General features: G+C 37.2%; 1 protein-coding gene across 7 annotated transcripts in view; it reads left to right on the plus strand.

Annotated features, from left to right (window-relative positions):
- SIK3 (SIK family kinase 3) overlaps positions 1 to 16,309 on the plus strand; it is a 357,300-nt gene that overhangs the window by 204,018 nt on the left and 136,973 nt on the right. For all 7 annotated transcript variants that reach the window (XM_077112826.1, XM_077112822.1, XM_077112825.1 and 4 more), the window contains 2 exons: positions 12,464 to 12,580; positions 15,871 to 15,934. In XM_077112826.1, coding sequence (XP_076968941.1) covers positions 12,464 to 12,580; positions 15,871 to 15,934 — 181 coding nt within the window. The remainder of the gene's footprint in view (positions 1 to 12,463; positions 12,581 to 15,870; positions 15,935 to 16,309) is intronic.

Here is a 16,309-nt window from a genome sequence, read left to right on the forward strand (position 1 = left end):
TGGTTCTATGAGAAAATGAACAAGATTGATGGGCCCTTAGCAAGATTGACAAAAAGAAGAAGAGAGAGGACGCAAATAAATAAGATCAGAAATGGAAGAGGAGACATAACCACTGACCTCACAGAAATAAAGGAGGTAATAACAGGATACTATGAACAACTTTATGCTAATAAATACAGCAATGTAGATGAAATGGACAGGTTCCTAGAAAGGCATGAACAACCAACTTTGACTCAAGAAGACATAGATGACCTCAACAAACCAATCACAAGTAAACAAATTGAATCAGTCATTCAAAAGCTTCCCAAAAAGCAAAGTCCAGGACCAGATGGCTTCACATGTGAATTCTACCAAACATTCCAGAAAGAATTAGTACCAACCCTGCTCAAACTCTTCAAAAAAATTGAAGTGGAGGGAAAGCTACCTAATTCATTCTATGAAGCCAGCATCACCCTCATACCAAAACCAGGCAAAGATATTACAAAAAAAGAAAACTACAGACCAATCTCTCTAATGAATATAGCTGGAAAAATCCTCAACCAAATTCTAGCAAATCGAATCCAGCAACACATTAAAAGAATTATACATGATGACCAAGTAGGATTCATTCCAGGTATGCAAGGATGGTTCAACATAAGAAAATCAATTAATGTAATACACCATATCAACAAATCAAAGCAGAAAAATCATATGATCATCTCAATTGATGCAGAGAAGGCATTTGACAAGATTCAACATCCTTTCCTGTTGAAAACACTTCAAAGGATAGGAATACAAGGGAACTTCCTTAAAATGATAAAGGGAACATATGAAAAATCCACAGCTAATATCATCCTCAATGGGGAAAAATTGAAAACTTTCCCCCTAAGATCAGGAACAAGACAAGGATGTCCATTATCACCACTGTTATTCAACATAGTGTTGGAAGTTCTAGCCAGAGCAATTAGACAAGAAAAAGAAATACAAGGCATCAAAATTGGAAAGGAAGAAGTAAAACTATCACTGTTTGCAGATGATATGATACTATACCTCCAAAACCCTGAAAAATCCACAGCAAAACTACTAGAGCTAATAAATGAGTACAGCAAAGTAGCAGGTTACAAGATCAACATTCAAAAATCTGTAGCATTTCTATACACTAGCAATGAATAAGCTGAGGGGGAAATCAAGAAACGAATTCCATTTACAATTGCAACTAAAAGAATAAAATACCTAGGAATAAATTTAACTAAAGAGACAAAAGACCTATACAAAGAAAACTACAAAAAACTGTTAAAAGAAATCACAGAAGACCTAAGTAGATGGAAGGGCATACCGTGTTCATGGATTGGAAGACTAAATATAGTTAAGATGTCAATCCTACCTAAATTGATTTACAGATTCAATGCAATACCAATCAAAATCCCAACAACTTATTTTTCAGAAATAGAAAAACCAATAAGCAAATTTATCTGGAAGGACAGGGTGCCCCGAATTGCTAAAAGTTTCTTGAGGTAAAAAATGAAGCTGGAGGTCTCACGCTGCCTGACTTTAAGGCATATTATGCAGCCACAGTGGTCAAAGCAGCATGGTATTGGCACAAAGATAGATATATCGACCAATGGAATCAAATAGAGTGCTCAGATATAGACCCTCTCATCTATGGACATTTGATCTTTGATAAGGCAGTCAAGCCAACTCACCTGGGACAGAACAGTCTCTTCAATAAATGGTGCCTAGAGAACTGGATATCCATATGCAAAAGAATGAAAGAAGACCCGTATCTCACACTGTATACAAAAGTTAACTCAAAATGGATCAAAGATCATTAGGTCTTAGACCATAACATTAACATTAACATTAGGTCTAACCTAAACCTAACCTAAACATTAGGTCTAAGACCATAAAACAGAGGAAAATGTAGGTAGATATCTTATGAATCTTACAATTGGAGGCGTTTTATGGACCTTAAACCTAAAACAAGAGCACTGAAGAAATAAATAAATAAATGGGAGCTCCTCAAAATTAAACACTTTTGTGCATCAAAGAACTTCATCAAGAAAGTAGAAAGACAGCCTACACAATGGGAGACAATATTTGGAAACGACATATTAGATAAAGGTCTAGTATCCAGAATTTATAAAGAGATTGTTCAACTCAACAACAAGAAGACAGCCAATCTAATTACAAAATGGGAAAAAGACTTGAACAGACACCTTTCAGAAGAGGAAATACAAATGGTCAAAAGGCACATGAAGAGATGCTCAATGTCCCTGGCCATTAGAGAAATGCAAATCAAAACCACAATGAGATATCATCTCACACCCACCAGAATGGCCATTATCAACAAAACAGAAAATGACAAGTGCTGGAGAGGATGTGGAGAAAGAGGCACACTTATCCACTGTTGGTGGGAATGTCAAATGGTGCAACCACTGTGAAAGGCAGTTTGGCGGTTCCTCAAAAAACTGAATATAAAATTGCCATACAACCCAGCAATACCATTGCTAGGTATCTACTCAGAGGACTTAAGGGCAAAGACACAAACGGACATTTGCACACCAATGTTTATAGCAGCATCATTTACAATTGCAAAGAGATGGAAACAGCCAAAATGTCCATCAACAGACGAGTGGCTAAACAAACGGTGTTATGTACATACGATGGAATGTTATGCAACTTTAAGACAGAATAAATTTATGAAGCATGTAATAACATGGATGGACCTAGAGAACATTATGCTGAGTGAGTCTAGCCAAAAACTAAAGGACAAATACTGTATGGTCTCACTGATGTGAACCGACATTAGAGAATAAACTTGGAATATGTCATTAGTAACAGAGGCCATCAGGAGATAGAAATAGGGTAAGATAATGGGCAATTGGAGCTGAAGGGATACAGACTGTGCAACAGGACTGGATACAAAAACTCAGAAATGGACAGCATAATACTATCTAATTGTAATGTAATTATGTTAAAACACTGAATGAAGCTGCATCTGAGGTATAGTTTTTTTTATTGTTGTTGTTTTTATTTTTATTTCTTTCTCTCTATTATCGTTTTATTTCTTTTTCTGTTGTCTTTTTTTTCTTTTTCTAAATCGATGTAAATGTACTAAGAAATGATAAATATGCATCTATATGATGATATTGGGAATTACTGATTGTGTATGTAGAATGGAATGATTTCTAAATGTTGTTAGTTAATTTTTTAATTAATAAAAAAAAAAGAAATGCCAAGACCAAAATGCTATTGTTTTGATCTTTTTTTTTTTTTAACATTTTAAATTGTATAGTGTAACATATATACAAAGCAAAGAAATAAAAAAGCAAGTTTTCAAAGCACTCTTCAACAAGTGGTTACAGGACAGATCCCAGAGTTTGTTGTGGGCTACCATATGATCCTCTCATATTTTTCCTTCTAGCTTCTCCATAATATAGGAGGCTAGAGGGCTTAAATACTTTTTTATCATCAGAATTGAGTTTTTTCCTTCTATTTTTGTGAAAAATGACATATATACAAAAAAACTACAAATTTCAAAGCACAGCACCACACTTAGTTGTAGAACATATTTCAGACCTTGACATGGGCTCCAATTTTACAATTTTAGGTTTCTACTAGCTGCTCTAAAATGCTGGAGACTAGAAGAGATATCAATTTTATGATTCAGCATTCACATTCATTTGTTAGGTCCTATTTTCTATGTATAATTCCACCATCTCCTTTGATCTCTCCATACCTCACTTTGAGGTTGTTGGTCTATGGCCATTCCAAATTTTTGATTTTGGAAGGGTCTGTCACTAATATGGGGGAGGAAGATGGAACTATCTGATGTTCTGGAGAGGCTGGGCTAAGTTTCAGGACTTATCTGAACCAGGGACCCATCTGGAGGTTGTAGGCTTCTGGAAAGTTAATCTTGTATAGAAAAATGCCTGGATACATACTAGAGTATATTAAGCAGATAATCAAAAAGTATTGGCAAAGTCCTCTGTGGGAGGGGAGAAAGAATATGGAACTATTAAACCTTAGCATTAGGGAATGGTCACCTTTAGAAAATGCTTATAAGAAAACAGGGGCTTCTGTGCTTCCTGTGTTTCAGTTGTTCAAATGAGCTATACAGGTAGGTTGAATTAGATTATGCACTACAGAAAATTTAAGTTCCAGATCAAGTAAACATTTCTTCCATTGGTCTCATTGAGTATGTGTGGTTCTAAAATAAACACACTGTCTTCCTTACTCCTGTGTTCTGAATTTATTTAACTTATCTCTATGTATCAAGTTATATAAAACAGCCTCTCAAAATCCAGAAATAATAATCACCACTCTAGACTTAATGTGTCTGCTCTAAAAGCTTACAATCTAGGCCCCTGTTTTCTTATAAGCATTTTCTAAAGGTGACCATACCATTCTTGTTTTTTGTTTCTGGCTTATTTTGTCTCACGAGATGTCCACAAGTTCATTCACTTTGTTGTAAGCCTCACGACAGTGTTCCTTTTTGTAGCAGCACAATCTTCATTCCTAAGTCTACACCATCGTTCGCCAATCTGTATCTCTGTCAGTGTATCCTTCAGCCACCTGCATTTATTGGGCATCATGTAGAAGGCCCAAAGTCCATCAGCATTCTCAAGTTTAGATAATTTCATTGTTCCCAAGAGACAGAAAACCGATAAATACACCCTCACCAAATAGGAGATCTAAACCTCTTCTTAACTCTTGTCCCTCACCCCATTATTTACCTCTAGTGTTGATATGGTAGTGCTGATGTTTTCCTTTTGAACATAGCTCATAACATGCAATAGCAGTTTTCCCCCTGTATCCTGCATGAATCATATTTTTGAAGTAATTCTTATGAGAATTCGTTCATATTTCTAGTGTGAATCAGTGGGACACATAAGTCTATACAACCCCTTTCAGTCTTGTTCATCTTCAATATGGTAACATTACTTCTAGACCCCCTAGAGAATCACCTTCACTCCTATCTATTCCCTTACATTGGAGTTGAACTTCATTAGCTAATACTTCACCCATCTCTAGCTTCTATTATCTCTGAGTCCCCTGTATTCTGTATTATAGGTCTCTGATTATACCTTTATGCTGGTCATTAAAATGGAATCATACAGCATCTGTCCTTTTGTGTTTGACTAATTTTGCTCAGCATTATGTCCTCAAGGCTCATCCATCTTGTCATGTGCTTCAGTATGTCATTTTGTCTTACTTCTGCATAATATTCTATTGTATGTATACACCACATTTTATTGATCTACTGGTGTGTTGATGGGCATTTGGTTTGTTTACATCTTTTGGCAATTGTGAAAATGCTGCTATGAACATCGGTGTTCAGGTGTCTGTTTGTGTCGTTGCTTTCAGCTCTTCTGGGTATATTCCAAGTGGTGCTATTGCTGGGTCATAGGGCAGCTCGATATTTAGTTTCCTAAGGAACCACCAAACAGTCTCCCATAGCGACTGCACCATTGTACATCCCCACCAGCAGTGCAGAAGTGTCCCAGTTTCTGCACATCCTCTCCAACTTTTATAATTTCCTGATTGTTTAATAGCAGCCATTCTTATAGGTGTGAGGTGGTATCTCACTGTAGTCTTGATCTGCATTTCCCTTATAGCCAGTGAAAATGAGCATCTCTTCATGTGCTTTTGAGCCATCTGTATTTGCTTTTCAGAAAAATGCCTGTTTATATCTTTAGCCCATTTTAAGATTGGGTTGTGGGCGGGCCATAGTGGCTCCGCAGGCAGGAATGCTTGCCTGCAATGCCAGAGGACCCGGGTTCGATTCCTGGTGCCTGTCCATGTAAAAATAAAAAAATAAAACATAAAAAATAAATAAAAAAAAGATTGGGTTGTTTGTTCTTTTGTTGTTGAGTTGTATGATTTCTTTGTAGGTACAGGAAATCAAACATTTGTCTGATATGTGATTTCCAAATATTTTCTCCTATTGAGTTGGCTGCCTCTTCACCTTTTTGATAAAGTCTTTTGAGGTGCAGAAACATTTGATTTTGAGGAGTTCCGGTTTATCTATTTTTTCTTCTGTTACTTGTGCTTTGCATGTGAAGTTTAGGAAGCTACCTCCTATTACTAGGTCTTGAAGATGTTTCCCGACATTTTCTTCTAGAAGCTTTATGGTGCTAGTTCTTACATTTAGGTGTTTGGTCCACTTTGAGTAAATTTTTGTATAGGGTGTAAGATAGCAGTCCTTTTTCATTCTCTTGGCTATTGATAACCAGTTCTTCCATGCCCAATTATTGAAAAGACTAATTAGTCCCAGGTCAGACGATTTGGGGGCCTTGCCAAAAATCAGTTGACCATAGATTTGGTGGTCTATTTCTGTACTCTTGATTCGATCCATTGGTCAGTGCTTCTGTTTTGCCAGTACCATGCTGTTTTGACCACCATGGCTCTATAATTGGTTTTAAAGTTAAGGACTGTTAATACTCCCACTTCATTCTTTTTAGGATGCTTTTAGCTGTTCAGGGTCTCTTTCCCTTCCAGATGGATTTAGTAATTAGCTTTTCCAAGTCTTCAAATTAGGTTGTTGGAATTTTGATTGGTGCTGTGTTGAATCTGTAGATCAATTTGGGGAGAATTGACATCTTAACTATATTTAGCCTTCCTATTCATGAGCAAGGAATATCTTTCCACCTATTTAGAGCTCCTTTGATTTCTTTTAGTAATGTTATGTAGTTTTCTGTGTACACATCCTTTACATCCCCAGTTAAGTTCATTCCTAAGTATTTGATTCTTTTAGATACTATTTTGAATGGAAGTTTTTCCTAGACTCAGCTAGGTCATTGCCTTCTGATTAGAAATGTTACTCATTTTTGCACATTAATTTTATATCTCACCACCTCCTGAATTTATTAGCTCAAGCAACTTTGCTGTAGATTTCTCAAGATCTTCCAAGTATAGTATCATATCATCTGCAAATAATGAGAGTTTTACTTCTTCCTTTCCAATTTGGATGCCTTTTATTTCTTTGTCCTGCCTGATTGCTCTAGCTAAAACTTCTATCACAATGTTGAATAATAGTGGTGACAGTGGGCATCCTTGTCTTGTACCTGATCTTAAGGGGAAAGCTTTCAATCTCTCTCCATTGAGTATGATGCTGGCTATTGGTTTTTCTATATTCCCTTTATCATATTGAGTTAAGTATCTTTGATTCCTATCTTTTGGAGTGTTTTTATCAGAAAAGAATGCTGAATTTTGTCGAATGCTTTTTCAGTATCAATCTAGATGATCATGTGGTTTTTCCCTTTCGATTTGTTAATGTGCTGTATTGCATTAATTGATTTTGTTGTGTTGAACCATCCTTGCATTCCGGGTATAACCCCCTTTGGGTCATGGTGTATAATTCTTCTTATTGTGCTGTTGGATTCAATTTGTTAATATGTTACTGAGAATTTTTGCATCATTAGGGAGTGTTCTAGTTTGCTAGCTGCCGGAGTGCAACATACCAGAGACAGACTGGCTTTTAATAAAAGGGGATTTATTTTGTTAGTTCTTCAGAGGAAAGGCAGCTAACTTTCCACTGAGGTTCTTTCTTACATGGGAAGGCACAGGATGGTCTCTGCAGGCCTTCTCTCCAGGCCCCTGGGTTCCAACAAGTTTCCCCGAGGTGACTTCTCTCTGCACCTCCAAAGGCCTGGGCTCAGCTGCGAGTGCTGAGATGTGGTATGCTGAGCTGCTTGGGCTGTGCTATGTTGTGGTCTCTCATTTAAGCACCAGCCAATTAAGTCAAATGTCATTTGTTGCAGCAGGCATGTCTCCTAGCCTACTGCAGATGTAAATCAGCAGCAGATGAGGTTCACGTATCATTGGCTCATGGCCACAGCAACAGAACTAGGTGCTTTCACCTGGCCAAGTGACAACTGAATCTAACTACCACAGGGAGATTGGCCTGTAGTTTTCCTTTCTTATAGCATCTTTACCCGGCTCTGGTATTGAAATGATATTAGCTTCATAAAATGAGTTAGGTAGAGTTCCATTTACCTCAATATTTTGGAAAAATTTGAGTAGGATTGGTGTTAGTTCTTTCTGAAATGTTTGATTAAGTTCCCCTGTGAAGCAATCTGGCCCTGAGCTTTTCTTTGTAGGAAGATTTTTGATGACTGATTGAATCTCTTTAAGTGTGATTGGTTTCTCGAGATCTATTTCTTCCTAAGTCAGTGTAGTTTGTTTGTGCATCTCCAAGAATTTGTCCATTTCATCTATGTTGTCTAGTTTGTGGGCATATATTGTTCAAGGTATCCTCTTATGAGTTCTTTTATTTCTTTGGGGTCTGTGGTAACACACCCCTTCTCATTTCTGATTTTGTTTATCTACATCCCCTCTCTTTTTTTCTTTTTCAGTCTTTCTAGTGGCCCATCAATTTTATTGATTTTCTCAAAGAACCAGCTTTTGGTTTTATTGATTCTTTCAATTGTTCTTTTCTTCTCCTATTCATTTATCTCTCCTTTAATCTTTATTTCTCTTCTCCTATTTGCTTTGGGTTTAGTTTGCTGTACTTTCTCAAGTTCCTCCAGGTTTGCTGTTAAACTCGATTTTTGCTCTTTCTTGTTTTTTAATAAGGCATTTAGGGGAATAAATTTCCCTTTCAGCAGAGCCTTTGCCACATCCCATAAGTTCTAATAAGTTGTATTCTCATTTTCATTCATTACCACATAGCTACTATTACTCTAGCAATTTCTTCTTTGACACACTGCTTGTTTAAGACTGTGTTATTTAATCTCCATATATTTATGAATGTCCTCATTCTTTGGTGGTTATTGAGATCCAGCTTCATCCCACTGGGATCAGAGAAAGTGCCTTGAATAATTTCAGTATTTTTATATTTGTAAAGCCCTGTTTTGTGCCCCAGCATATGATCTATCCTGAAGAATGTTCCATGAACACTAGAGAAGAATGTATAAGCTTGTGCTTTGGGGTGCAATGACCTATATATGTCTTTTAGGTCTAATCTATTTATAAGGTTGTTTAACTTCTCTATTTCCTTGTTGATCTTCTGTCTTGTTGTATCTGTGAAGGAGAGTGGTGTATTGAAGTCTCTGCTATTTTTGTGGATACATGTGTTGCTCCCTTCAATTTTGCAAATGTCTGTTGGGTGTACTTTGGAGCTCCTTGATTGGTAGCATATGAATTTATTATTGTTATATCTTCTTGGTGAATTGACCCTTTAATTAGGATTTAGTGTCCTTCTTTGTCTCTTATGATGTCTTTACATTTAAAGTCTGTTTTGTCTGATATTAATATAGCTACTCCTGCTTTATTTTGGTTACAACTTGCATGGAAAAATCTTTTTCCATCCTTTCACTTTCAATCTATTTGTATCCTCTTGTCCAAGATGAGTCTCTTGTAAACAACATATAGCTGGATTGTGTTTCTTAATCCATTTTATCAATCTGTATCTTTTAATTGGGATGTTTCATCCATTAACATTCCAAGTTATTACTGAAAAGGCATTTCTTAATTCCACCTTATCTTTTTAATTTTATTTGTCTGATGTATATATTCTTTTCCCTCTTTCTCTTTGCATTCTTTAAATTAACCTTAGTGGTACTCTTCAATTCTGTGCTCTCCTCCAGACCCCTCTCTCCTGTCTTTTTTTTTCAACCAGCAGAACTCCTTTTAGTAGTTCTTGCTGGGCTGGTCTCTTGTTGACAAGTTCTTTCAGTACTTCTTTGTGAAAACTTTAGTCTCTCCCTCAATTTTGAAGGACAGTTTGGCTGGGTACAGAATTCTTAGCTGGAAGTCTTTCTCTTTCAGAATCTGGAATACATCATACCACTGCCTTATTGCCTCCACAGTGCTAGTTGAGTAGTCTGAACTCAGTCTTATTTGATTTCCCTTGTGTGCAGTAGATTGTTTTTCTCTTGCTGCTTTCAGGATTTTTTGCTTCTCTTCAGCATTTGACAGACTGATTAGTATGTGCCTTGGGGAACACCTGTTTGGATTTATTCAGTTTGGAGTCTTTGGGCTTCTTTTACTTGTATATTTATGCCCTTTGTGAGGGTTGGGGAGTTTTCCCCCATTATATCCCCAACTACTCTTCTGGCCCTTTACTCCTCTCTTCTCCTTCTGGGCCACCAATGATTCTTATATTTGTGCTCTTTGTTTTGCGTGTCATTTCCCAGAGTTATCATTCCATTTTTTCCATCTTTTTTGCCATTTACTGTTTTGAGTCTTCGAAGTCAATTATCCTGCCCTCTATATCACTTATTCTTTCTTCTGTCTCTTCAAATCTGGTGTTGTGTGCCTCTTACATGTTCTTTATTTGGTCAACAGGGTTTTTAATCTTTGTGATATCCACTGTTTTTCTGTTTATTCTTTCAAATTCCTCTTTATGTTTTTCTACTGTCTTCTTGATCTCCTTATGTCATTTCCTATTCCACTTATTTTAGTTAAGTAGAGTTGTATGAATATCTTTGATTAATTGTTCTAGCATCTGTGTCTCCTCTAGTGTTTTAGTTTGGTCATTAGGCAGGGCTGTGTCTGTCTGCATTGTGATATGCTTAGTGATCTTCTGCTGTATTCATGGCATGTAAATATCTTGATTGGTTTACTTTGGGAGTTTATATCTTTCAGTAGTCTATTTCTTTCTGTTTGCGGGATGATTGTACAGCAGGGAGCAGGGAATGGGATGGGGTACTCAATGTGATTCATTTCAGGGCAGGTATAGGCGCAGGTTGGGGATGTTTTGCTGATGCTTGAGAACATGGGCACTCAGTGGCCAGGGAGAATGTAGTTTGCAGGTGTACTGGTCTGGTGGGGCGTACCCCTGGTATGCACTGTTCGAAGTCATGGGGCCCTTTGTGCGCAGGCATGGCGCTGTGGCAGCAGGTCGGCGCTATGCCTTCGTGGATTGAGGACAAATGTAATCTTGCTGCACAGGTCACCACTTTTTCAGAGCTAGAAAGTGTGGCTGATGGCCTTCCACATGCACAGTTCGAGGACTGCTGTAAAGTGTAGTTTCCAGAGCTGAATGGCATGGTTGTCAGCTGTAAAGGGATGCGCAGATCTCAGGCGGGGCAGAGTGAGGCTAAGCCACACATGGGTGGTGGTGGGGCAGTAGTAGTTTGGGTATGGAGGTTAGTGCCCTCAGACTTTATGCGCTGGCAACAGCCTGCAAGGAACAGGGAGGGAGAGGTAGTGCTCAGGAGGCATTCAGGAGAGCTGAATTGGGCTACACATGGGGTGGGGGTGGGAGGCAGGTATGTGCAGTGGGGGCTGGTGTGGTGGGGGTGCCTGAAGTGCAGGGAATGGGAGCAGGTGATGGGGTTTGGGTGCATGGTGTGTGGGGTGAGTCACTGGTTCCAGGGCTGTGTTGGTGAGGGTAGTGTCTCCAAGGTGTGCAGCCTGGCATAATTCCTAGTCCCGGGCGCCTGTCCATGCGCTCCCATGAACTCCGCGCCTCTGCACCAGGCTCCACCTTTTTGCCTCTCAGTTTCTTGGCCTCTGCAACCAGGGTTGCCGCTTGTGGTGCAGAAGACTCTCTCAGGTCAGCTGCACTCCCAAATCGCCACCTCAGTTGCCCTCCTGTCCCTTCTCTAACTTTTCTGTGGAGCAGTGTTCAGCTTGAGCTAGTCTATTCAGCCGTCTTCCTAGATTTAGTAAATTTTTAAAAAGTCCCTTGACTTTCATTCTGCTTTAAAATGTATGTGATGCTGGAATGGGTTACACAAAACAGAAAGATTTTTTTTATGCTGAAGCAGTGAAGATCTATAGAAAGATCTTCACATTTTTGTAGCACATCAAGAAGAATTCAACTCTGGATATGCCACATACAGTATAACGTATAAGTTCCTTAATCTTGGGTGAATGAATTTCTGTGTTCCTCAGTTTCCTCATTTGTAAAACAGGGTTAATAATAGTATAGGGTTGTTGTAAGATTTAAATGAGCCAGTACTTGTAGAGTATTAAGAATTTTCCCTGGTATCTTGTAAACATTTAACGTATGGTAATTCCTGCTGGTTCTGCCACCACCCCCACTGCCACGACAACTAATATTGTTGATTTATTCTATTGATTTATTCAAGCACCTAGTGAGATATGATAAAGCCCCTGTGGAATATCTGGTAGACTCGTATGAAAGCATCTTGTTTTTATGGTACAAGTTTCTTGTCTTAATGAGAGGTCCTATTCTGGTTATACTGGAGCATGATTTGACTAGGGCTATAACCCCATCTGTGAATTAATTGTTTGTCAAGGAATTTTACTACAAGAACAATTTAAGAAATGTCACAAGACCCATTAGCTTTTGGAGTCTGTTCCTTTGAGATCAACTTGCTAGGAATCTGTTTTTGTCTTTTTTAAAAGAATAAATTCATTTTTTTCTCTGTAAGCAAATGTACTATAGTCTTTAAGCAAAATACTGGCAACTTGTATTTTGTGGAATATAATGCTTTCAAGTGGACTTAATTTTCTTCAGTAAACAACTTTTGGTAGTGCATCAGAGCACATTTGATTTTTCCATTGTCAGGTCGCTATCAAGATCATAGATAAGACCCAGCTGGATGAAGAAAACCTGAAGAAGATTTTCCGGGAAGTTCAAATTATGAAGATGCTTTGCCACCCTCATATTATCAGGCTCTACCAGGTAGGATTACCAATACAGAATAACTACAAAGAACCCCAAATGATCAATTGTATCTATAGATACCTTTGTAGAATAGGTGGGTGAATGATTATCTGCATTTTTTTTTGGTCTGTATGTTTTATATGTTCATCTTAACTGTTTTCCCCATCCTTCTGTTCTCCTACTCAGTTCTTAGTAGCGTCATGTTTCCTTGGCTTATTACTATTAAGGTCTACCTTACCCAGATAAGCTTTTTGACATTTGATCATTAAAAATTAGACTCCATTCTTAGTGAGAATTATAAAAAAAAAAAAATATTCAGAAGATGGTGAAAACTTTATTTAGGCAAGAATCCTAAAACAGGATGGAAAACCAAAGAGTAGACAATTTTGAGAGGTGAAAATGTGGAGATGAATATAACATTATTTAAATATGAATTTCTGTGATCATGCTATAAACTTTTATGGCAAAGAATATTTTAATTATGGCTTCTTGAATCAATCAGACCTTCCTCTTTTCTAATTTAGTAGGATCCTGGACTTAGTTTTTCAAGGTAGTATTTTATTATTTTGATAAGCAAGAGACAGATTATATGTAGTCAGAGAGATTTCTATTAGAATTTTCTTACCTTTCCAAGCAACATGCAGACTTCAGGCCATCGTCAAAATGATTCCCTAGTCTTCGTGCAAAAGCAGTAAACGTAATAGCTGGAATTTCAAGCTAGATAGGAGGGGAGGACCTTCCCTTAGTAACCGGCTGGTGAAAGAGATATTTTGGGAGAGGTAGGGCTTTGGAGTGCTTCTCAAATTGCAAGTGTATTGGCAGCCACGGGTTCTGCCTCTGCACAGAGCCAGTCCTTCTTTGAGGACTGCTTTCTGCCAAAGTAGGCATCACTGAGTTCTGAAGGAAGTGACTAACTTCACTTGCTGCTGTTAGTCTGAAGTGAGCGATGACTGGCCCAGACACGGGACCATGTGTAAGAGTGGGGAAAGCACATCCAGGGTACAATAAAGCAAGCTTTCATCGTCCGTTAATTTTATAGAAATGAAGGCATAATGTGGCATTAGTGTGGTTAAGAGTACAGCTGTAGAGCCCTTCTCTGGCATCAACTGCCCCTATAAATAAAATGAATTAGATCAGCGGGAACAGACTTACTGAAATTTATCAGACCAATATGTGTTGAACCACACCCACATTCTGTCCCAGAAGCAAACCTCTGAAAGTCGGTTCAGGGGTTGCCTGAAGACCTGTTTCTGTAAACTCACAGGTGTCTAACCTTGGCTTCCTTCCTATCCTGATAGACAGAATAAAACTTCTTGACCTTACCTTAAAAAAAGATTATGTTTAAATAAATGTAGGGCTTAGACTGACCTTTTTCAAGAATTTAACTTGTAGATACTAACTTTATAGCTCATTTTAGCAAGTTTACCTATCTCACCCAAATTTCATTAGCCTGTTTCCTATGGAAATAAGAATTTCCACACTTTTCCAGCTCTGACTTTGAACAGTGCCCTCTTTTAAGCTTTAATTTTATTTTTTGGTAGCTTGTATTGCTAAAGGGAGAGTCTGAGATGCCAGGGTTACCATATTAATGACATATTACCAAATTAATGACTCCTCTTTTGCCATTTGAAATATTAATAACCATTACTGCTTGTCATGTCAGATTGTCTACATATCAGGTTGTTTTCAGGTCATTTGCTGAAGTGTTAGTCTTCTCAGGTTTATAGAGTGAACGTATAGAGTTAACTGTATAGAAAACAACAGTTTTTGAACTCCTGAAAAGTTTATAGTAAAAGAACATTTGCAGTCAGTAAAAGACTTGGGAGTACAAAGGAGTTGAACAATTCGACATTTATTTTATATTTTATGAACACCTGCATATATCTAGAACAGTTACTTTTTCATGGTATAAAACAACATATAGAGAGCTCAGAAGCAATACATTGGACAAACCAAAGGGCAAATGTCATCAAAAGACAAGATCTTTTAAAATTCACCAAGGAAAAAAAAGAGTAACACATTTATTGGTGTGGAAAATTAATGTGCACTTATACAATAGAGTACCATGAAGCCACTACATAGAAGATATAGGTCTATTTTAGAATACATAATACTATTGTATAGTATTAATGTGTAAAGTTGTCTAAGAAAAAGTAACTGGGAAATAAATGCGCGTAACTGTAAAGTATAGTGAAAGGCTAGATCTGTACTATGTAGTGTGGTAGCTGCCAGCCATGTGTAGCTATTTAGTATCTGAAAAGTGGCTAGAATACCAGAGAAGCTGAAGTTTTAATTTCATTAAATTATAATTAACTTAAATTAAAATACTGAAGCAGTGTACATTTTTTTTATTGTTAAAATGATATTTGGGGTAAATAAAAAATATATATATATTATATATATAATAATTTGATATATATAGTATATTATTACAATTAATTTTACGTTTTCTGTCTTCTTTTTAAATGTGACTACTGGAAAATTTTAAATTATACGTGGCTCATAAGATATTTCTATTGGACAACTCTGCTCTAGAAGGATATATAATAAATTATTAACACTATTTCCTTTGAGAGTGAGTTGGGGGGAGCTGGGAAGAGGGAAATTTTGGCCTTTTTTTAATGTACTCAGGTATTTAAAGTAATTACAATGGGTGTATGTTACTTTTAAAAAATATTTAAAGAAAAAGCTAAGGAAGAAGAAAGGTCTGACAACATATTATAAGGATTTTTAAAAAGTGGCAAAATAGGGACTCAGCTAAAATACAAAGGAATAATTTGACTTGAAGAGTTGACTAATTTAAATTATTTGTTGCCATTTTATAATGAAGTTTCAGTGGCTCGGAAAATTGTCATTCCATTAAAAAATAGCCATATATGATTTCTGTGTAGTTCTTACGTGCTTCCCATTATTTGCCATAAGGCCTGCTTTCTTTTTGGGGTAGGGGGCTGGGGTGGGTGTGAAGGCATTTTTGAGATTCAAGCGATTGATGCTGAATGTGAACTTTAAATTTTGGTTCTCAGCAACTACTTTGCTTCTTAGTTTTTGGAGCTGAAGAGATTTCAGAGACCTTACAAAAAACAAAGAAGTACTGTCTCACGTAATAAATGTTTCCTACTTTTAAGAATTTGAAGGAATGCCTGTTATTTCCCCTTTTTTCTCAATAACAGTATTTATCTGTTCTCCCCCAAAATGTTTTAAATTTTCCTTAAGCAGTAATGGTTATTAATATTTCAAATGGCAAAAGAGGAGTCATTAATTTCTCTTCCTGTATCAACCTGTTATTTGTATCACTGTCTTTGCACCAGGTTATGGAGACCGAACGGATGATTTATCTGGTGACAGAATATGCTAGTGGAGGAGAAATATTTGGTAAGTACTTTACTACATTTTTTAAACAGCTATTGAGCCCACTATGGTAAACCTAAGATAGTTGTTCAATGTCTTTGTCTCTTGAGCAGCTATCACTTGATGCTGTCCTTCAATCCTGTCGTGAGTTATCAACAAATTAATTTTAATTTTTCCTGCATTCTCCTAGGAAAATCCCTATTCCATCCTTGTGTTTCCTTTGAAAAGTTATTTCATCTATTTAAACTAGCTGTTGATAGTTGGGATTAAATATCTCCAAAAACCAAATATCTCTTCTGAATATGTTGCTGGGGGTTGGGGACTTCCTATCACCAGGTTCTAATTGAGCTTACCAAATATGGGCCTCTGTTGTGTGAGAAAGAGCCACTTAGAGAAAAC

The sequence above is a fragment of the Tamandua tetradactyla genome, chromosome 8 (assembly GCF_023851605.1).
Source record: "Tamandua tetradactyla isolate mTamTet1 chromosome 8, mTamTet1.pri, whole genome shotgun sequence".
In the NCBI taxonomy this organism is placed as follows: domain Eukaryota; kingdom Metazoa; phylum Chordata; class Mammalia; order Pilosa; family Myrmecophagidae; genus Tamandua; species Tamandua tetradactyla.